The 23,722-nt window shown below is 49.7% G+C and overlaps 1 protein-coding gene across 4 annotated transcripts in view; it reads left to right on the forward strand.

Moving 5' to 3' along the window:
• BAZ2A (bromodomain adjacent to zinc finger domain 2A) overlaps positions 1-23,722 on the forward strand; it is a 2,136,751-nt gene that overhangs the window by 1,180,657 nt on the left and 932,372 nt on the right. For all 4 annotated transcript variants that reach the window (XM_069653682.1, XM_069653683.1, XM_069653685.1 and 1 more), the window contains one exon: positions 13,063-13,277. In XM_069653682.1, coding sequence (XP_069509783.1) covers positions 13,063-13,277 — 215 coding nt within the window. The remainder of the gene's footprint in view (positions 1-13,062; positions 13,278-23,722) is intronic.

The raw sequence follows: 23,722 nt of genomic DNA on the forward strand, positions 1-23,722 counted from the left end.
CCGTGGCAGGTTATCAGCAAAGCGGCTACTTTGGCTACTCCCTCAGCCTTTTGCAAGCACTACTGCTTGGATGCCAGCGCCAGGTCGGATGCAGCAGTTGGCCAGGCAGTGTTGAGGAACTTGTTTTTTTAGGAAGGACAACTCTCCACTCGGGTGCTATATTCATTTGTAATCGCCCATACAGTATGGAGGAAAGGGGACAGTAAGTAGGAGTAATTATAGTTACTCACCATAGTGACTAACATACTCCTAGTCCATGCTCCCCTTTCTTCCATACCTCCCACCGTACTCCCCCTTCTGCCCCCCAATAGAACTTGTCATTAGGCAATAATAATATTGTTGATGCGTCAAATGGAACTGAGGCGTGGCACCGGTGGGCGGAGTCAGGGGAGCGCATGCTCCCAGGGGGCACGCGCATCTAAATTTAAAGGGGAAGATGATTTTTCTGGTGAAAAAGTTTCTGTCTCCCGTCCCTAGCGAGGGTCACCCGTACAGTATGGAGGAAAGAGAACTATGGACTAGGAGTAAGTTAGTCACTACGGTGAGTAACTTATTTTTCGTCAATCTACACTCACGCCTACCTCGCTTTCAATCTGGCTTCAGATCTCGGCACTCCACTGAGACTGTCTGTATTTGACTCCCTTCTTGCCTCTCGCTATGCCAAACCCTCCTCTGTTCTTGTCCTATTCGATATGTTTGCTGCTTTTGACAGTTGACGACTCTATTCTCCTTAACTCCCTCTCCTGTCTTGGCTTTCGTGCCACTGTCTTGAGCTGGTTTTGCTCTTCTCACTGATCACATCTTTTTCTGTGTCTTGGGCAGGTCAGTCTTCTGTCTTTCCTCTCTCGCAGTGTTCCCCCAGGTTTGGTGCTTTGTCCCCTTTTTTTCTCTATTTAAATCTCCCCTCTTGGTTCTGTTATTTCCTCACGTGGTTCCGCTTATCACATTTATTCAGACAATTCCCAAATGTTTTTCTCTTTCTGATTTTATTCTTTCCTTTCTGCTGGTCTTTTCGCCATCCAATTCTGAAAGGCTTCTCACTTTTTGCATCTTAACTCTTCTAAAACGGAGGTTAATTTCTTACCTGCATCTGCTATTTCTCCTCCTCTCCCCCTTCCTTTATCTTCTTTCCCCCTTATTCTCTCTCCATCTCTTCTACTGCTCATAACGTTGGAGTCTTGGATTCTTCATAGTCTTTCTCTTCCCATATTTCCTCCATTGCCCACTTATGCTGCTGCCAACATTTTAACATTCGTAGGGCTTGTTGGTTCCTTACTTTCTATGCTTCCAAATTTCTCATATCTTCTCTCGTATTTTACCCCCTTTTCTACTGTTCTAGACTGCTCCTTGGCCTTCCTGCTTATCGTCTTGCTCCTCTCAGATCTAATTGTTCTTCTTCTATTCGTTACTCTGCACCTCCTGGACTCTTTTTCTGCATTCCTTCCATCTTTAATGGCTATCTTTCAATGCTCTACTCCTTTTCAAATCTGTATGTCTTGTTTAGCTCCCCCCATCTTTATTCACTTGTCTCTTTGTGTTACCCCCTCTGGCCCCTCTGCCGCAATCTCCTTGTCTGCAATCTTATTCTTCTTGTAGTCCCCTGTTGTCGTCCTGCCCCTTCCCAGTTTCGTTCCTTTTCTCTCTTGGCCCCCGAGCACTGGAATGCTCTCCCACTTTCCCTTTGCTCACATGTCTCGTTCTCCCTCTTTAAATCCCAGCTTAAAGAGCACCTTCTCTGTTCATGATTGACTTTTTGACATTTTTTTTATTGTACCTTTTATTTTCTATGTAAAGCGCTTTGGCGTTAGGTGCTATATAAATAAGAATACATTACAAATCATCCACATATACCCTTATAAATGTGCATTATCTCCACTTCAATTATTAGACACACCTGCTGAATCTCGCTAAAGTCAATCAAATAACTCATCTACTTTGTAGATCCTCGAGTTGATCCAAACCTTTTAATTGTTGTCCACCCCCACTTATCCCTTTCCTGACGTTACGGTGCTAATTTGTATGAATTCTTTTTAGCCATTTATCGTTTTCCTCATGGCACCCATTTCTCTGATTTTCCCAATGTGTTAATAGATCACCTATTTCTTGACTCAGTTCTTCCATTTGGCGAAGAGCTTGCATCGCTCCCTCGCCAGTAGTGATTCTATACTCCTCTCCCATGTACTCAAAAACTAGGGCTCGTGTCCTCTAACCTCCACCTCCAGGTTGCCCAGTGAATTCTTAGGCTCAACCCCACTCCCTACCCCTCTACAGCCCAACCCATCCCCCTCTACAGCCCATTAGCCCAAACTAACCATAAGCAGATACCTCTGCCAGTAACACCCAATAAACCTACCACTACCTGCTCGCTTAACTCAGCAGAATCTCTGACAAACAAAACCAACCTCCATTGATCCCACCCAGCGTGCGCTAAGGAGCTATTGCTGCTGCATGCACACGTACCATCACAGAGAGCCTACCCCTCTACTATGACAGTTGACGTACCACTCTGCCCTGCAACGAGGATTCAACCAGAACTCTACAAAAGATTGCCCCCAGTGTAAGTGAAACACCCACGGACAGCAGTTCTTCAACTGCTCCACTCCTGTTGCCACACTGCCAGCCAATTCCACAATACACTCCTACAACCTACCTCTTACACACTGCAAACCTTCAGAGGACTCCACCATTACCATGAGGAGCAGCCTCATTACCCATATTCCTCCTCATTTTAAGTCTAAATAAAGTAAGCCAAGCACCAAACCCACAACACCTCCACTCAATACTGCATTGGTGAATGCCAAGTCCATCTCTGCCCACCCACTTAACATTGTGGCCTCATCACAAGTAATAACCTTGACCACCTTGCCATATCGAAAACATGGCTCCACGCTGCCTCTGGCCCATCTTTATCCCTTGCTATACCACTGAAAAATATGCCGTTTATCGCAATGACAGACTAGATTCAAGAGGCGCTGGGGCCGCCCTCCTAGCAAGAGACACATTAACAATTAGAGAAATGTGCAACACTCACTACCCTGCAGGTGAACTCCTGACTACGAAAGTGAGCCTCTCTCATAACTCCTCACTAGCTATACATGTGGTCTATGTGGCTCCTGGCCCCCTCTTCTCTATCGAAGAGGATATCATGTCCCTCCTCTCTAACCCCACGTCCAAAACCATACTCCTAGGCGACCTCAACCGCTGCCTCGATGATTCAGATCTAAATGCCCCATCTTTTGCTAACTCTCTTAATGAGCTAGGTTTCGCCCAACGTATCCTCAGCCCTACACATGCCAAAGGCTGAATCCTCAATTGTCTTGTCGACCTTAACTGTAGTATTACCATCACATCCAATCTGCCTTGCCCTTGGACCGATCACATCATTATCCTGTTCACTATTCCAGTAACCAGTCCCCAGATTTCTGTGCCCCTCCCAGCCCCTACACCACGCAAAGCAACAGAAATATCACCAAAACCCACACTTTGCCTCTGCTAGCCAAGTTACTGCAACTGCAGACTTTAGTCAATGACTTTGCAAACTTGGTAGAATCGCACAGGCTATCATTACTGTGGCTCCCCTCACACTGCGGAAAGCCAAAGCCATTGCACACTGCAATGCTTGGTTTTCTCCTGAACTTAAAGCCATCTGCCTTCTCAAAGATAGGCGAAAACACAGTGGAACAAAAACCTCACCAAGCCCAACAAGCCTGCTTCACTCGTGCAGCTAAGCTATATAAAAAGGCCATTATCCATAAAAAGAGCTCCATCAACAATACCCAAATTGATAAGGCGTACTCCAGTGCTAGAGAGTTCTTTGCTATATTGCGTAACAAGGAAAGCTCCCTCCATCCCCCTGACCTCCTTCCACCCTGTCTGGCCCCACCCTCTACCAGCTAACTGCACTCAGGATGCCTCCTGGTGCGTTCATATAAAACATGCTCTACTTTAAAAATTGATACATGACAAAACAAATTATCCCTAAGAAAAACTACATTGCCAGTGTCATACCTGCAATCCCTAGTTCTGGGCCCCAGGTAATCCTACAAAATTCTTTTAACTTTAACCCTGTCACAATCTGAGGTCATTCAGATCATCCAAGGACTGAAACCCTCTTGGTACCAGGGAGATATTTGTCCCGCAACAGTCATCAAGGACTGTGCTGAGTCACTCGCACCCTTCATGGACCCTCATCAACACCCCTTTTTCCACATGCTCCAAGCCTAATAGCCTCAAGGATGCATGGGTTCTTCCACTACTAAAAAAAAAAAAACTATTGTAGAGCCAGCCATCCCCAGTAATTACTGCCCCATCGCTACGGTCACTTTTCTTCCTAAAATCCTGGATCATTAGGCATACCTTCAGATCCAGCACCACTTGGAATCTAACATCCTGGGCTTGCGCCAATGTGGTTTCCGAAATGGTTTTGGCATGGAAATAGCCTTGCTGGATCTCAAGAATCAATAGGACGAGCTAAAATACACTGGCAGAACAGCCCTACTTCTGCTACTAGACCGGTCGGCCGTCTTTAACTTAGTGGAGCACCAAACCTTGTGTCGCCACTTGGCTCTGCAGCTCACTTCTCACCAGTCCATGAGAGCCCATGTCACGTGTGGTGTCCCGCAAGGCTCCTCGGTCTCCCCGACCCTCAACTTTTTAACAAAACATCTATTTGACCTGCTTGACGAGAGTTTAATATCCTACACCAATTATGCAGATGACGGGAAGATCCTCCACCCTCTAATGGGCGATTACGCTACCGACTCCAACAATTTGCACTCCATATACCATACCATACTGGATTGGATGGCTGCCCACCATTTATGCGTCAACAATGATAAGACAGAACTTCTTCTCATCGGTTCCCAAACTTCATTCATTAAAGTTGAACAATGCAACAAATCATTCACCATAGAGAGCAAATTCATCCAGGTGTCAAGACGCTGGGTGCATACCTTGATGCCACATTGTTCCTATATAGGCAGGTCAATGAGATTGCCTCCTCCGCGGCACACACATCCAAACTAATCAGTGCATGCAGACCTTTTCATACCCCTGACAACTCTATCATCGTTGCTAGAGCCTTTATTGGCTCCAGATTGGATTTTTGCAAAACCCTATTTGCAGGTAACTCCTCATGCAATATAAACTAACTCCAGATCATTCATAGCAATGCCCTTAGAGCCGCACTCAACATCCCAAAGCGTGAACACCTCTCTATAACTAGGAGGAGTGCACACTGGCTAACGATCCGTAAATGCATCATTTTCAAAATCTTAGCAATTACGCAAAATTGCCTCTCCAACTCGGCGCAAAAGTACATCTTGCAAAAAAGTTCTAAAGTTCAATCTACCAGGCCGACATGCGCCTCTTATTCTAACCAACTCACCATCCCTCAATTCTGGCGCAAGAGAGCAGGTGGCTCCAGTTTCCCGGTCATAGTCACGTTGTCTTAATCACCTGTGTTCCACTGTTTGTAACCTGTGCCTTGATTACTCCGGGTTTAGAGCACTTATTAAATACAATAAATAAATAAATGGGTTGGGGGGGAAAATGCCTCTGACCCAATTCTATAGAGGAACTTGCCCCTACCAAAAACTAAGGCTCTATCTGTGTCAGGATGTCAATAACTGAAAAAGCCATTCTTGTGTCCTAAAAAGTCCTATCTTGACTCACACTTCATACAAAACAATAAGGGTTCAAGGAAATGTCTTCAACTTGATTTTTGCCACAAAAGTGTTCACCACTGAAAATAAGAATGGCTCCAACTAAAATGTTCACCAAGGTGGAAACTCTTGGATCTAGAGGGCGGTCCCCTTCCGCTGGATTCTTAAGGAAGATGGCAATTGTCTCTTTTATTAACAGTTCTTTTGTATCTCTCCTCGATTGTCAAGCTTCCTGTTTAGGCAACAAGTTCTGTAACAGTCTTTCTTTAACACAAATTTCTCCTTTGTTTATAAAACACTGTCTTTCTTTAGTATTTCTGGTAGCTTTGCAGTTCGACCTGGTGTATTCCCCTGCCAGGACTCTATGCAATTCCCACTGCCTGGTGTTCTCTCCGGCCAGGACTACTTATGTTTCACAGTTGCTCTGTTTCTCTCCAACACTGCAAATATTGCTCTTGGCTTGGTATAAATGTCTGCATTAATGTTTGTTGAGACTTGGCCCCACACTTGCATCTCATGCATCCATAGCTCATTGGAGTTTGTACTTTGTCTTTTCCGCATTCAAACAATCTTCTTGTAGTTTTAACAATGGTGCCACATTCAAATTGTTGTTGGGGTCTCCACAGGCATCGGCATGACTCGCTGCTTCTCTCCAGTATCTCTGGTAGTATTCACGCTTCTGCGGCGTGGCTCTTTCACCCACTTTCCACTCTGGAGTGTGCAGACGTCCTTCTGGCTTTCTTTGCTGCTCTGTGGTCACATGCCTGCTTCCCTTCAGGTCCCGGAATGGAGGAGACTGCCACTTTAAGCTGCACAGCGGACACAAACTCTCTCACGGCTCCGAGTGTCTCCCCAGCACTTTCTGCTCGCACACTGCGTTTCTCTTTCTGTCTCAGCGGCCTCCTCTGCTCCGCCACACCAGTGCATGCCTTTTGCATCCATGAGCCTTTGCATAGGAACCAACGTAGTCTTCTAGACTGCTACACTCAGTATTGAGGTTGCCATCTTTAAATGTCCCGTGCACAGGTAATTCAGAAAAAATTATACTGCATTTTGTGCTTTGAGCTCTTGATACCTTGTACCGATTTCTTCATCCTCCTCATCTCAGTACTTCAGTGATTCTGGGAGTTGGAGTCCATGGGTGTCATTGGACATATGGCGTTTAAATAGTTATTTTTTGTTATTTTACATAAAGGTACCTCAGAAGCAAAACGTGTTGTGTTGGAGCTTTGTGTGTTTAGGTCATAAGTGGCGGTTTGACCAGAGTAATATGAAGAAGAGGTTTACTTCTCCAGCATGGGGTCTGGCATGGATTCACATGCTCATGAATATTCCCCGTCGTCAGGCCAGAAATCCTCGATAAAAGAAAAAACTGTTTCACTTTCACTTACAAACTGTCTTTCTCCTCTAAACCAATCATTGAGCTCTGAGTCATACTGCCCCCAGCCAATGACGGCCCTCTCCCTAGGCCCCTCCTCTGGCAGCCATCTACAGATGTTTACCGCATGTGTTGGGAGTCCTTGTGTTTTGCTCCAAGAGCTTTTCTGCGTTTTTGCGCTTTTTCGAAGTGCCTATTTTTGTCAAATAGAGCCTGTGTGCTCTTTCGCTACTTTGACCGGCAAGCAGGGATCAGTTTGTCAGCGTCTTTCAACGCACCTTAAGGGTAAGAATGGTTGAGAGTTTCATCGAAGATTCCAGAAGGCCATTGGTCCTACACCGCATGCGCTGGACCATGTCGGAGGAAAGGGAGGGAGGCTCCCTCTTCAAATTGAGGAACGTGTTTGTGGAGGACAAACACTCCCAGTGCCTCTACTGTCTCCATCACGACCACAAGGAAGCAGATTGTGAAGTCTGCCTTTGGATCTCCAAGCGCACTGTCAAGGATTGTCACAGTAGGTTGACGGTGTGGCTTGACGCCAAGGCCTCTACCCTGTGCGGCAAGCAGGAGCATGCCTCACCCAGGACCAGCCGGTCCGAGGAGCGGGCTCCTAAGCCTTTTGCGGGCGCTCCATCCCTGGGGCCTAAGATGAGACCAAGCAACGCAAGTCAGTTTCCGTCGGGGTTGCAGCGCAAGCTGGTCCCGCGACGGGCAGTGTGCTCATCTTCAGTCTGCCTCCATCTGCAGTTATCGCTCCAGCTCCTCCTCGAAGAGGAATCGGCTAACCCTGGGAAGCTGTGGGAGAAGTCGGAGAAGACCAAGGCACAGGGAAAGGTGTCCGACCTGCCCCTGAAGGCCCAGGGGGTCCATGGGGAATCATCGACGATCAAGCTTGTCGCAGCCGCACTCTCGAAGGCGAAAGGGGCTAGCCCAGTCCAGGGGACCCTGGTGTCACCCAGAGTTGCAGAGGCCTCGGCCAAGCAGGTGTAGAAAACGCTGGGGTAGAGGATGCCATCCCTTAGCCCGAGACCGACCCCTCAGGATGCAAAAAAAGGTGTGGGGGTGGAGGCCTCAACCGTGCTCCAGGGCATGGATATTTCTTCCGCGGACGAGGAGGACCTGTTGTCAGTTCACCCGGTCTTGGCAGACGTGGGGAATGACGATGACGGCGGAAACGCTGAGGGGGAAGATGGCGGCGGGAATGCAGGCGACGACGTGGGCGTTGGGCTGGCCCAGCAAGCCTGCATCCCCCTTCCCTGTCCCCCCACCCCCCCGACACCCACAAGGGACTTATCACTGGACATCATTTCAACTCTGCACATAATGGTGTTGGAGATCCAGAAGAGGATGCTGACGGCACCTCCGGGCCCGGTAGCACTGGGCCCGCCGCCGGCAAAAAAGAGAAAACTGCACCCTATGCTGCCTCATCAACCACCGCACACCCCCCCCCCCCCCGCCACCACCCCCTAAGGATACAGGAACGGACACAGTGACTACGGACATGGACGACGGCAGCGTTTCTCTTCTGCTGAGGGCTTCTCCCCCGGACGAAGTGGGGTTGTTGCACGCCATGGTCGCCCGCACGTATGAGCTCTTCCAGCTGATGCCAGAAGAGACCAAGAAAGGTGGTTTCCTTTACCAACAACGGGAGGAAGACCATTCTGGCGGTGCCTCTCCTGGACGACGTTTGGGATGAGGCCCTGGCGCTGATGAGAAACCCAGCCTCAGCCCTGGCAAAGAGGGATAGGCTGGAAAAGAAGTACCAGGTGCCGGAATCTGCACCCAAGTGCCTATGGTCGCAGCAAGGAAGAAGTCTTGTAATCCCTCATTGTCAGCCTCCATTCCCCTGGACAGCGAGGGGAAGACATTGGACGCTGTGGCTAGGAAAGTGACATCCTCGGTGGTGAGGACAGCCAAGGCATCAAATGCACTTGCGATCCTGGCCAGATACGACAGGGAGCTGTGTTATAAGATGGCACCGCTGCTGTAATTTCTCCCCGACAACAAACTGGTTGAGGCGCTTCAGATCCTCTAGGTGGGCGAGGTGGCATAGGACCACACCATCACTGTGGCCCTGGACATCGCGGACACAGGGTTCTGACAGATGTGGAATGGTGTCTGCCTCCATCTTTGAGGCTTGTTGAAGGCCACCAACTTCCGGCAAGAGGTCCAGACGAGGCTACTGGACATGCCCTTTCGACTGGGACATCCTCTTTGGGAAAGCTGGCGATGAATCGTTTCAGGCCATTAAGACAGACACAGAGATGACCTGTGCCCTGGGCACTCTTCAGAAGCATCGTCAATCCTTTAGTGCCTCTGGCGGAAAATCTGGCAGATCGTCAAAGGGTTTCGGCGGAGGGTTCTCTTTGTACCGTCAACCCTCCCGGTCTACGGCCCAAGAGGCCTACAGGGGCCGTTCCAAGGCCTCCGGCAGAGGTGGCCGACGTCGTCGCTCGTAAGGCAGCATGCAGGCACCGAAGCAATATTGGACGGCGGACTGCAGGGAGGGGCCTTGCCAAGGCCAGAGCGTCGTCGATTGTGAAGTGCTACGGCCACAAGTGGAAATGGTTCGCGACGTGGTGCCAGACGCAAAGGATCAACTCTGAGGGTCACAACCCTGCCGATTATTCTGTACTTGTTTTCATTGGCCAAGGCGGGGCTGGCGCACGTCTCCATAAAGGTGCATCAGGCGGCTATCTCCAGCTACACCAGAACTCCGGAACCGTCTTTTCTCTTTGGTCCCACCATCTCAAGGTGTTCCTCAAATGACTATTCGATCGTTCCCGCCGGTGAAGGCTCATGCCCCGGCTTGGAAACACAACTTGGTACTGACGGGTCCCCCTTCAATCCTATGCATCAGGCCCCGCTCAAGTTCCTATCTTGGAAAGGTGGCTTTCCTTGTGGCCATCACCTCTGCCAGGAGTGTAGGTGAGATCCAGGCCCTCTCCTGCAAACAGCCTTATCTGACTTTTCACAACAAAAGGGTGGTGCTGTGGATGCACCCCTCCTTCATGCCGAAGGTTTCGTCGGAATTCCACCAAGCCTTTTCTTTCTGAAAACTTTGTCGCCAGCTGAAAGGATTTTGCACTCGCTGGATATGGCTCGTGCTCTGAAGTTCTATGTGGCACGCACAAAGAGTTTCCAGAAGACCTCTCAACTTTTCGTGAACGTTGGTCCTGAGAACCATGGGAAGGCCTTGTCCAAGGCTTCCATCGCCAGGTGGCTCTCCAGCTGCATCATTCACTGTCAAACCGACCGCTTCCTGGCTGTCCGAGAGCCCATTCCACCAGAGCGATAGCTGCGAAGACTGCATTCTTGTCTGGTGTGCCTGGGCTGCTATGTGGAGGTCCACGCAGACCTTCACAAGATTCTACTGCATCGGCAGGGACTCCAGGGTCGGCCAAGCATTGCTATGCAACCTGTTCGCTTGAAGGTGAGCCTGTGCCAGAGGTAAGAGTAATTGCTTTTGTTGAGCCTTGCCACCTCCAGTGCTTGTGTGATGTTGTACTGCTATTTATTCTTTATTCATGAGCATGTGAATCCATGCCACACCCCATGCTGGAGAAAGAACAAGTTACTTACCTGTAACTGTTGTTCTCAAGCATGGGTCTGGCATGGATTCACATGTGAACCCTCCCTCATGCCCCTCTGTGGCTCTTCTTGGTCATGCTGCCAATGTACGTGCTACCAAATCTGAAGATGGCTGCTAGAGGAGAGGCTTACGGAGAGGGCAATCATTGGCTGGGGGCAGTATGGACCAGAGCTCAGTGATTGGTTTATGGGAGAAAGACAGTTTGTAAGTGAAAGTGAAACAGTTTTTTCTTTTACTGAGGGTTCCCGGCCTGACAATGGGGAATATTCATGAGCCGGTGAATACATTCCTGACCCATGCTGGAGAACAATAGTTACAGGTATGTAACTTGTTCCTTCTTTGTTCATATCAAGTTGCCGTTTACAACCTTCGCTCAACATAGTCCGGTTTACTATTGGTTATCCCTCCGACTCACCGGCTGTGCTGAACTCCTTGTTGTTTCTTGTCTCTGGAGTCAAGAATGGTACCACAGTAGCAAGCGCATCTACACGCCTCAGTTATCAGCACGGGAGGGTCCCGTACTCCAATGACATCTGTTATACCCCATGTCAGCTGTAGTTCCTGGTTTTATGATCCCTTTTACTGAGGCTTCCCGGGTCTGGGTCCAAAAGGGCAAGGGTACTTCCCTCCTTTCAGGTGCAGCCACCTTTCTTCTCTGTTTGAACTGCTGTCTTGGATAAGCCGCCTCCTCGTGCGTTTGTCCTTGCTAAAAGTGTGCTCTCGGGAAAGGAAAGGGCCGTTAGGTTTGTGTAGTTATTGTCAATTGCCTTACTCTGCCTGACCCTTGTGTTGGGACATGTCCGGTAAACGGCTCTGGTGTTAGTCTGTTGTCTTTCACGGTGTGCAAAAGTGTTCATGTTAGAAAAGAGGGTAATTAGAGCTTCTAAATATCCTACGGGCTAGGATTGGGAAAAGGTGTTATAAGGGGCTACCACGTCTCGCCTGTCGGTATCACACTTCCACTCCCCAAAGACCCCCCCCATCCAGGTGATCCTCCCCCACTGGTCCACCCCCAGGAACTGGATTCAGTAGCGAATCTTCTTGCCTGGTACACTCTCCTGCCAGGACTTTAGCAACATTCAGTCTCATATAATTTCAGTATCTTGCCTTTCGCAACAGTTTGCTTTCTCATGCAAGTACTGCCACGAAGAAGATATCTCCTCTTCAGGATGAGGGATTTGGTGTCAGACCCAGCTTCTCATCCCCCGAGAGTCCCCATGCAGTGCCCTGGTGTCACAATTACCTTCTATGGGCTCACCAGCTCTCGTGGTGGCTTTCGGGTCTCTCATGGCCTTCGTTCGACTCTGCAGCTATGCTCTGTACTCGGGTAGCATTTCTCCAGCTTCCTAGTCCGCTCAGTCGGCGGGAAGCAGAACCCTCTGAAAAGTGCCTCTTGTCGGGTAAACCGTTTCCCTGAGCCTTTCGGATCAGCGATCCTGCCTGTAGCTCTAGGATCCCTCGACACCTGTCATACAAGGGTGGTCCTTTTCAACAAACAAGATCATGAAGGATTGGGGAGTTGGGACCTGGGTGTCGCCCTCGGATGGGTAAGGGGGGGAATACAATGTTCTCTCAGGAATATCGTCCCCAAATCCATAGGGAACTCCCTCCCCATGTGATCCTCCCTCATATTGCCACCACCAGGGGGGTCTTCTGGACTGTGACCGCACCACCCTGGCCACATGAGAAGGGGTTTCCCCTAGGGAAACAGCAACAACATCCTGAGATTCTTCACAATTGCAACCCATTCCTCTGGCGTTAATAGTCATCAGTGTCTTCAGACTGTATCGGTGAAAACTAATATTAAATGGCCCCTGCATGGCCAAGGCAGTTCTGGTACTCGGAACTACTTGCGCTCGCCTCAGCTCCTCCAATCAGACTGTACCCACGTCACATCCTGCTATCCAGGAACCAGGGACATGTGCTCCATCACAATCCAGCCTCACTCAGTCTGATGGCCTGTCTTCTGTGTTCTTAGAGTTTGGATCGCTAGAGCTACCGCAAGACTGCCAAGATGTTCTAGCCCATGCCCGGGTGCCGTCCATTTTGAAAATGTTACAATAGCAAGTGGAAACAATTTACTGTCTGTTGTAGAAGGCACAAGCTTCAACCCAAGGGCATCCGGGCACGGGACATTTTTCCATATTTGTTGTCCCTGGCGCAAGCACGGTTGGCCCACACCTCCATCAAGGTGCACCTGGCCTCCATTGCTCAGAAAGTTGTGCTCAGAAAGTTGATGCTTCATGGTAGGAATTGTATATAGTTGAATTTGGTAGATGAGGATATATAGAAAAAGCAAGGCTAATTTCCTGGTCTTGAGTGTGAGCGCCTGCAAACCTAGTTTGGACTCTGCTTGTTGTTTTGCAGTGACTGGAAACTGTGGTCCTCTCATGGTCATTAAAGTTTAACGTTTTCTTTGTCTATTGCAGTCTCTGAAAGTCCTTGGTGAGAAGATCTTGGAGATTGAGCTGAATCGGGACACTGTATCTGAAGTACTGAGGATATTTATGGAGATTTATGGAGCAGACCTGGAGATCTGTGACAGCCTGCGATCAAAGCCCTTCCAAGCCCATCCTGCGGAAACAAAAGCTACCATCTTGGCATTCTTGGTCAATGAGTTGAATGGCAGCGCTATCATAATACGGTATGTCACTGTGCTGCCCCTTTCACACTCTGCCTTTTGTTTGCTCACCCTCTTACTCCACACATGAATTTCTTTTGCTCTGCCTCCTTCCCAGCATTTGCAGGCGTGTCATGAAAAGGGTTCTGAATGAAGAGACACTGCCCCTTTAGGAAAGTTTAATTTGGTAGGCAAAGTCCCATGCAAATCCCCCTGCAAGGTTTCCCTGCCCCTCTACACAAGTCAGCCAACCGCCACCTTCAAATCCTGTTTTTCCCACCCAAAAGGCAGGTTGCGTTAGATGTCGCTTCGTTGCACCTAATTATTTGAGGTGTTGCTGATTTTTTTGGGGTCAGTTTCCTATGCCTTTGTATGCATTTTTGTTAGCATGTGCTTCCCTCTGCTGTTTGCTAAAAACTTCAACCAATGCCTCCTGTGTAGGAAGCAATTCTCAGCTGGACAACCATAAAGAGAAGAGTGCTTGTGTCCTCTGTAAGGGGATTCACCAGAGGTCTCTCAAGATTTGCCTTCTTTCCATTCCACAGCTGAGACCTGTACCAAAAGCAACATAGGACTTCAGGGTACACAATCTGACTTGGGCGAGAGGGGAGCTGTGCCTCATAACCTACATGCTTCGTATCGCCTCTCAATACCAATGTGAAGAACGCATCCCTAGTTTCAGGATCTTCACAAGACCTTTCCGCTGAGTGAATTTCTCAGCTTACCCCTTGGCAGGAAAGTGACAGTACCTCTAGATGGGAAAGCACAAGTACCTCTTGGTGGTAAAGTAACCGGCACAGGATTACCTTTTCACACCAGACAAAGTAGCATCGGTATAAATTAAAAGCACTGTGGCCTTGTGCATTCACCAAACAGACTTGCTTAATGATGAAGTTTACTATGATTCGGTACAAATCCCCCTTGCCAAAGAATGGTTTGATAGTGAAGCTATCTTCTCAAGGATCGGTTAAGCTTTGCTCCTCTTTAGGTCCTGGCACTGATCAGTCCTCATTTGGTATGACCTGTACCAGTCAAAAGAAAACCACAGCAAAGCCCACTGGTACCGAAGGATGCTGCTTGTACCAAAGATCTGCATCTATAAGTCTAATATCAGATTCAGATTTTTAATCTTGAATACTCCAGTCAGGGGTTCCACCAAGGGTGTAACACAAGATGCAGGTCTCCCCCGTAGTCTCCCCCTTCACCCCCCCAAACTCCCTGAAAAAAAGTGCACGCCACGCTGCAGACTGCCGGCCTGGCTGGGCCTCATGCATGCATACAGCACATAATGATCACGCTGTAGCAGGCACACACCACATGCTGCACATTAGGTCAAAGATGGAAGTATGTTTTTTAATCAAACCATGCATCTTTCACCTAGCTTAGAAACAAGGGGAGGGAAAAGTCTCGGGGGGATAGCTCAGGGGCGACGTGCTCGCCTTGGAAGCAAGACGACACGGAGCACACAGGTTCGATCTCCGGGTCCGCGCTTAGAAACCTCTGGGTATTAAGCGCGTTATAAATAACCGATCATATCATATATATCGTGGAGGTCAAACATACCAGCTGCCACTGTGCATAGACAGTAACATCTTTCTCCAGCATGGGGTCTGGCATGTATTCACATGCTCATGAATATTCCCCGTCGTCAGGCTGGGAATCCTCGGTAAAGAAAAAATCAGTATCAGTTTCGTTTATGATCTGTTTTCCTTAGTAGTAACCAATCACTGGTCTCTGGGTCATACTGCCCCCAGCCAATGACTGCCCTCTCCCTAAGCCCCGCCTCTGGCAGCCATCTTCAGATTTTTACCGCACGCTCAAGTGTTGGGAGTCCTCGTGTTTAGCTCTCGAGCTTTTTTGCTGCGTTTTCGCGCTTTTCAAAGAGATGTTATCATTTTTTGGTCAAATAGAGCCTCAAGCTACACCGTTTCTACATCCGATCAACGGGGGCCCGTTTCGGATTTTTCTACGCCCCTCAAGGTTGAAGTTTTTGTCAAGTTACGCTTCTTGGAGGAGTCCAGAAGTTTCTGTGGCCTACCCCGGACATGGCCCAGGAGAAAGAAAGCTCGACGCCCGGAAAGTTGTTTAGGGTTTGTCCTCGATACCAGCTGCAGAATGTGGTCAAAGAGGACGAGCATTCGAAGTGCCTCTACTGCCTTCATGAGGACAAAACGCACGTGGAGAAGGACTGTGCATTTTGCGGGAACATGTCGGAACGTAGCATCAAGGATCGACATCTTCGTCTCTCCAACTGGCTGGAAGGAAAGAGCACGTCAGGTGAGAAGTAGAAGAATTCTGAGCGGTGTTCTAAGTCTTGTGGGGGCGCCCCAGGGACAGGGGCCCAACAGAAGGCAAAGGACCACGGGCACCAGGAGCGCCGAACAGTCGGGCTACTCGGCTGCCAGGCAGGGCACATCCTCTCCAGCACCATCAACCAAGAGCCAACGCTCTAGCTCAGGGAAGAGGAAAGCCGAGAACCCGGCGAAGCTTCTGGAGAGGCCCCGGTCAGTCTGGAATGGTCCAGCCGAGGGGGACCGAGGCGGTGACCCCTCCCCACCTCCCAAGGAGAAGGCCACAGGCCCGCAGAAGGCGGTGAAGGCCTTGATTCACCCGGCTAAGGCCTCTATTGAGGAAGTCGCGGCGGCTCTGGCGCAGCCTGAGGCTACACCAGTGGAGGCGACCTCGGGGCCCAGAGTTTCTCTGCCACCGCAGATGGAAGCCTCTTTCAGGCCCATCAAGAAGACCCTGTGAAGACCTCGGCGGAAAAAGAGGGGGGGAGCTGGTGGCCATTGTGGAACCGGACACAGCCTCCGAGGAGGAACTGGTTGAAGTCTTGGAGGGCCTCGACAAGGGCCTCGAAGAGGCCCGGTCCCATGGGCGGCATCCGGACGAAGGGGACGACGAGAGCGCCGGTGAGGTTCCTAGTCAACCGTCGCGCACGTCGCTTCCGGAGCCGCAGGACAACTCAGCGGCCATTTTGTTGGCAATACAATCCTTATGTTCGGAGATGAGGATGAGATTGCCCCTACCACTGACGGAGGAGCCGGAACCAGGCCCGACGGAGGAGCCAGAGCCAGGCCTGTCGGGAAGTCCCCCAAACAAGAGAAGACGGACCCATCCAGCCCCGCCTTTTCAGCCCTCACGGCCTGCTCAACCTTTGCCCATGTCCCCTGTACCTGGGGATGACACGGGAACGGACACGGCCACGACGGGTACAGATGACAACAGTGGTGACGACGGGACGGACCTCCCATCGCCTCCAGCCCGGGCCTCCCCGCCCGACGAGATTGGGTCTTTCCACGCTATGATCGCCAGGGCATCTGAGCTTTTTCAGCTCTGCCCCGAAGAGAAGAAGGAAGGTTTCCTTTACCAACGGCGCGAGGCCAAGAGGAAGACAGTCCTCACTGTGCCTCTGTTGGATGACATCAGGGACGAGGGTCTCACCCTTCTTAAGAACCTGTCTATGACGCCTGCCAAGAGGGATCGGTACGAGAAGAAGTGCCGGGTCCCCGACGCGGCCCCTTTGTGCCTTAGGGTACAACTGACCCCTGACTTGGTTGTCTCAGCGGCGGCCAAGAAGAAAGCGGGGGGGGCATCGGCCTCAACATCAACTTCCCCGCCAGACGGCGAAGGAAAGAAGCTGAATGCAATGGGACGACGAGTTAACTCGTCGGCGGCAACAACAATTAAGGCGGCCAACGCCCTCGCGATCGTGGTCCGCTACGACAGGGAGTTATGGTACAAGATCGCCCCCCTGTTGGACTTCCTACCGGACGACAAGAGGGCTGAGGCCCTCGAGTTCTTGCAGGAAGGTGAGATGGCGTCGGACCACGCCATAACGGTGGCAACGGACATTGCCGACACCAGTTTCCACCAACTAGGCAACAGTGTTTGCCTCAGACGACGAGGTTGGCTCAAGGCGACGGACTTCCGCCAGGACGTACAAGCCAAGGTTTTGGACATGCCGTACGACGGGAACAACCTGTTTGGGAAAACAGTGGATGAGTCCCTCCAAGCCATCAAGGCGGACACGGAGACAGCTAAGGCCCTAGGAGTTCAGCAACGAAGGCCCTCCTTTCGGAGCTCCGGAGGCAAGCAGGGTGCCTCCAAGGGATTCGGCGGTGGCTCCTCTACGTACCGCCAAGTGGCCCGCTCCTCGTCGGGTGGATCCCGCCGTCGTCGCCAGGGAAGCCAAGGCGGCAAGGCGTCCTCCAAGCAAGATTGAACCGCCTGTGGCGTCGGGGCCCCCACTGAAGCACCCCGGTGGGAGGCCGGCTGGCGAAGTTCGTCAGCGTGTGGGAGTCCATCTCCACCGACCGTTGGGTGCTGGATGCCCTGGCCCAGGGGCACGCCCGTGAATTTCTAAAAAAAAGTGCCCCCGCATTCCTCCCGTGGCCAGGAAGGAAAACCATGTCCCTCAACTGCTGTTGGAGGTAAGGGCGATGCTCAAAGTTGCCATCGAGGTTGTCCCAAAGAGGCTCTGGAGTATACTCAAAGGTATTTCCTCGTGAAAAAGAAGACAGGGTGGCGACTCATCCTGGACCTGCGACGACTGAACAAGTACATCAAGGCACAGAAGTTCCGGATGGTCACCCTCCAGCACGTGCTGGGACAGCTGGAGGAGGGCGATTTCCTGTCGTCGTTGGATTTGGAGGATGCATACTTTCACATTCCATTCTAAAAGGACACCGGAAGTTCCTCAGGTTCATGGTCCAAGGGCGGCACTACCAGTTCAAGGCCCTCCCGTTCGGATTTAAGTCGGCACCCAGGGTTTTCACCAAGTGCCTCGCTCCAGTGGCGGCGCGGCTGCCCCTGCAGGGATCCACATCTACGCCTACCTGGACAATCGGCTCATCCGCGCAAGGACAAGGGAGCTCGCCGTAGAACACACAGCGAAGACTGTCCAGCTGCTCACGGACCTGGGGTTCTCCATCAACTTCCCCAAGTCCCACCTGGTCCCCTCTCAAGTCGCACTGTTTCTGGCAGCCAAGCTCGACACAGTGGCGCGTCTGGCCTTGCCGTGGGAGGAAAGGACAAAGGCCGTCCTAGGCAAGGTGTAGCGTCTACTGGCCACAGACGTGGCCAGGGTGAGGTCCATCAAGTCCCTCCTCGGGATGATGTCCTCTTGCATTTATCTCGTGCTCCTTTGCAGGCTGCGGATGTGCCCTCTACAGGAGTTCCTCGACGCCCGCTGGATTCAAGCGACGGGCAGCTTCGAGGACAGGATCCCTCTCAACGAGACCTTCCGACGAGCGATCCGGTGGTGGGGTGCCCGTGCTCATCTAGCGGCAGCGACAGACTTTCAGACCCTGGCCCACCAGGTGATGGTGACGACGGATGCCTCCCTGGAGGGGTGGGGAGCGCACACCGGAGATCTTCACACGAGAGGCCTTTGGTTACTACAAAGGAAGACAGATCAGGAACGAAACTGATACTGATTTTTTCTTTACCGGGGATTCCCAGCCTGACAACGGGGAATATTCATGAGCATGTGAATCCATTCCAGACCCATGCTGGAGAACAACAGTTACAGGTATGTAACTTGTTCCTCATGTGCATGACATTGATGGAAACAGATTTTGCTGCGGGCGGCTCTTGAGGGGGCACTGGTCATTTAAATAGTTCAAGGTCATTAGCAGTTTGCTTGTATTTTTGTTGGAGAGGCAGATGAATTGGCATCAGTGACTGAATGTAGTGTGACGATTTGTCATTTATCGTCACTTCTCCCCAACGGGGAACGCTTTCCTATGAGGCTAGGAGGTGCAGCCGCTATCCAATAGTCCCCCTAGGAGTGGTTTAATGTGGGAGGACCTCCTGGAGGAGCAGGGGGGGGGGCTCTACCTCTGGTGATAGGGACGATCACCTTGGGTACGGCCTGGTATAGAACACCACACCCCCACATGCCTTAGGCGGCCCCCTAATTTCAAACCATTGTATTAAAAGTAAACCTATGTATTTCTGTAGTGCTGGGGTACAGCCAAGACAGAAAATACTAGGACAAAAAAGAGCATAGAAAACATGAGGAATACTTACTGTGCTAGTATGAGACGATGTGGCTCACAGAAGGCATTAAGAATACCAAGGAGCAATTGACAACCAGTGTGGACATTACACTGGAGCGCAGTACGCCCCTTATAATGGAAAGAGACGACGGATCCGGTGTCGTAATCTTCAATTCTCGTCAGAGAATCCGGGTTTCTCGAAGTTTGCACTCGTCCCGAAGAAAGGGCTCTGCAGAGGACACCAGCGAGTGGCTGATAGTCCGTGACGGGGCCTGTGTCGCCAGGACTGAGCCCAGCGGGAAGAAGGCGAGGCAGGTGCACGACCTCCAGGAGGTGGTGGACCGCGCGGTCCCCGAACAGTGCAGAGACTGCAAGAAGCCACAATACACGGATCAGCCACAGAAGTAGAAATGAGGCCGACTGCTGCAGAAAGCGGGAAGGTGACAGACCACAGTTCCTGGAGAGACTGGTGCCGTGCAAGCGTCCCAGAAGTTAACGGGGAGCACAGGGGGGAACGGTAGGGACGTAGGCGTGGTAGGACAGGCTCTGCTTCATGTCGATGCAAGACGAAGGCCTATCAGCAGGCCATCAAGGGTCAGGGACCCACAGAGGGACAAAGTGCATCTGAAGAACTCTTCTTTGTACCAGTGGTGGAGCTAAGTCCACTGGCCACCAGAGAAGGGTCTGGGACCCCTTTATAAGCAAGAGTTGGATGTTTGTTGATGTAGGGAAAAAGTGCGAAACCCGAGTTGAGAAAGAAATTATGAACACCTGGAGCATGGAGTCATTCTCTTGGTAAGAAAATTGAATCCTTTCAAGTACACTGAAGAGACGCCAGGGGAAGGAGTCATTCCCCTGGCTTTGTTGGGAAGCCTTGTTGTGAACTGAATTGGAAAGTGTAGACCAGGAGAAGGGAGTCATTGTCCTGGTCCAGAGGGTTGACTGTATAAAGTACTGGAACTGCCAGCCAGGGGAAGGGAGTCATTCCCCCTGGCACATGTTTACAAGAGGATATTTTGGAAATCCATCCGTATACCAGGAAAAGGGAGGCATTCTCCTGGGGAAAGAACGTTCTGTTAAATTGCTACAAGCCAGCGGAAGAGTCATTCCCCCTGGTCCCATTTTGCAAGATAACATCTTGGACGTCATTCTCCTGGAGGAGAAACTTTCTGTTGGAATATATTGCTCTTTAGTCATAGTGTTAAGGATAGAAGTAGGTTGTGACATAGGACGGTGCACTTTTCATTTGGACGGACAGTCTGACAGATCCTTTAATATTAGTTTGAGGCAGGGAAACCATAGAGATGGGGATAGTGAGGATTCGTTTTTACATTCAATTAAAGTCTTTAACCACAAACATGCCACCCTTGACTCAGCATCCTTCTTTGACACCCTTACAGTAGCGATGAAGCCCTAAATGATGATGTGAAGGTACTTGGGAGTTGTGGGGGGGTGTTAAATCAGAGTATATTTTTACATAATGTTTTAATATGGTGCTTTTTACAGCACATGGAACAATGAAAATATCCAATAGATGTCATGTCACCAGCCATAAAAGAAGAGCATTTGTACTTCTTTTTCATGACTATATCCACAACATATGCCAGCATTGCTATGCAAGTTAACTTCCTGCAGCTTTACACTTGATATATGCCACTATAAATCATTTCATAAGGTTGCGCCCAAATTATATGCCAGCAGTTTCAGTTTAAATCAGTTGGATGTTGCAGCCACAATCTATGCCAAGCTCGTTATTGTAAATCACTCTCATGAACCACTTTCACAAACCTTACGGTAGATCACTTTCTTGAAACCTATGGCCACAAACTGTAATGGTATGGCCACTGTAAATCTCTCTCCTGAAGCTGAGGGCAGACAATACCAGACGGCAACAGTATGGTCACTCAATTGCATTCATGAGATTGTGGGCAGTCTACTCCTGTAGTCTGAATTGTGAGGGTTTTGGAGTAAGACGCATACCAAAGGTGACATGTTCATTGGCAAAGACTTTTATTAACAACAACAATTGGGGGGGTTTGAAGGAAATCCTAACTAGCCTTATTGTTAAGAGGTGTTTTCCTGCCTCGACAAAGCTAGCCAATGAAACTGTCAGAATGTCCAAAGTAAAGTTTGCCGTCCTGTGTCCAACTCCTAACCTATCCCTCACAAGCTAAACCTAATATAATGTGACAAGGGGAATGTCTTTTGTCTGCCGACCTACAACCCTGTTGTTGCAGTTCAACACAAAAGGTCCAAAAAGGTGTAGAAAAGCAATAGAACGCTCCACAAGACTCAAGGGTTTGATTCCCTTCCCCCAGAGTCTTTCCAGCTTTATCCAACTTCGCACCTGGGCCTTTAATAGTTGGGAAAAGTCTTTATATTCTACTTGATAAACCTGACTCCCAGGTCGTGAAAAAATGAAGAATGGCCAGTACACCTTTGCCAAGCCTGGTTGAGGGCTCCAGACCCTAGCCTCAGTTCCCCTCCTCTTGGCGTGCTCGCCTGCCAAGTCGGGTATTCAATATTACTGGATTCACAGTTCTTTCCCTTTGTGTTCCCTTCCATCCAAGTGTTCCTTGCACACACAAGCACTGTATTCCTCTTGCTTACAATTTGGGGTATACTTTCCCAAGCTGGGTCCCAGACCCCCTTCACATGGTTGTCCACAATGTTCTCTTTATCTGTTCCCTTTTTGTTCCTCAGGTTTGGTTTACTCTCATGCCAATGTCTGTGAATGTTACTTTTATATGTAAAGTTTGTATTCCCCTCCTTCGTGGTCGTTGTATGCTTTCCTTATGTGGGTCTCAGACCCACTTCACTTGATCATATACAATGTTCTTTTGACCTGCTCTTCTTTCGATACACTGCCTTGGTTTACCCGCCTGCCAAGGTATGTGTATGCCTCTTGTATTTGTACAGTTCATATCCCCCTTTGTTACTGGTAGGGGTAATCTTCTTTACATGGGTCCCAGACCCCCTTCACTTGACTACTCTGCCTGATGAGTATTTCTTTCGCTTCTAGCCCATTGTTCTCTCTGAGTTTCCCAAGAGCTTTGGCGGCTCTCCCGGCTTCTTTAGTCTTCCGCTTCCCTTCTGTGCAGCTTTCGGGCAGGTTTGTTGCACGCATGCATCTTCGGTAATTAGCCTTGCCTCCATTCTGCCTTCTGCCTCTAGGGCCTCCTGCAAGCGTGCTTTCCTCCAGGACACTGTCTGCTGTTCTGCACTTGCGAGCTGCAATGGCTGTGTCGTGTTGAAGTTAAAGACGCCACCTTTCTCTTCCCTCTCCAGTTTTAAATGACAGCTGGCCAATAGTAGCTTCTAGGAAACTAGAGCGTGTGTGTTGGTCCTGGTGAGTGATCATCATTTCTCGTGTCCTCTTCCTCGTCCCAGTTGTTCGCACTTGGGATATGCTATTACAGCACATGGAAGTAACAGCTAATGGGGTATTGGAGGGGTTTTGAGGGAAGGTGGGAGGGTCAAGCAGATACTGTGCTCTCCTGAAGTGGTCCTAATGTCAATGGGGTCCTCCCTCCCCATGAGATCCTCCTGCTGAGTACTACCCCAAGGGGGACTATCTGGTAGCAACCTCGGCAGTTTGGCCTCATGGAAAGGGGCTTCCCCACCTAATATAGTGACGATATCTCTGGATTCGTCCCAGAATACTGTAATTCACTTTTTATTTCAGTACAATCACTTTATTTCACTTTCATGAAGATTTGACCACAAGCTATACCATTATGGTCACTGTGAATCACAATTTTGTAGCTGCAACCTCAATCTATTCATGTTTCGTCACTGGAAATCCTTTTCATGAAGCTGCAGCCGTAATCTCCAGAACTCTCCCAGTTCCCTGCTTCAGGAAGACAAACATTTGTTCCTTGAAATTCTGCAATTTGTAGTCCTACATTTAACATGGAAAAGACTTCTACAAGTCCCAGAATTCCAAGAGAAAAATGGGACTTGATGGCTTTTCTTGTGAGAGCTCTGAATCAAAACTAATATGGTCATTATAAATAACTTTCAGGAAGCTTTAAACACAGTCTAATCCAGATTTCCGAATATAGCACTTCAATGACTTTGCACAAGCTGGCATTGTCACTCTAAATAACTTTCATGATTGAGACCAGTAGTATCTCTCCCCAGCCAAATAAATGCATGCATCACTCAGACATACTCCTTCTCACACACGTAGCCAGTTAGTCTTGCACACAGCCACTCGCTTACAAATGCATTCTAATATGCAAGCATATGCATACTTTCTATTTTACTTACTTTCACATGCTGCTGCTTTGGTTAGGGGTCTTCTTGCAGACCTGGTGTTTGAATAGTAACCCCCGTCAGCATTTTTGTGGATTTGTACATGTTTCTGGGCATCTTTGTAAGGGAATTTGGGCTTGCTTCCATTTCCAAGACAATGGACGTGTTGGTGCTTCTTCAAATGGAGAAACTGGTGGCTGCAGGAGTTTT

The sequence above is a fragment of the Ambystoma mexicanum genome, chromosome 3q (genome assembly GCF_040938575.1).
Source record: "Ambystoma mexicanum isolate Mex_15411 chromosome 3q, UKY_AmexF1_1, whole genome shotgun sequence".
Classification (NCBI taxonomy): Eukaryota; Metazoa; Chordata; class Amphibia; order Caudata; family Ambystomatidae; genus Ambystoma; species Ambystoma mexicanum.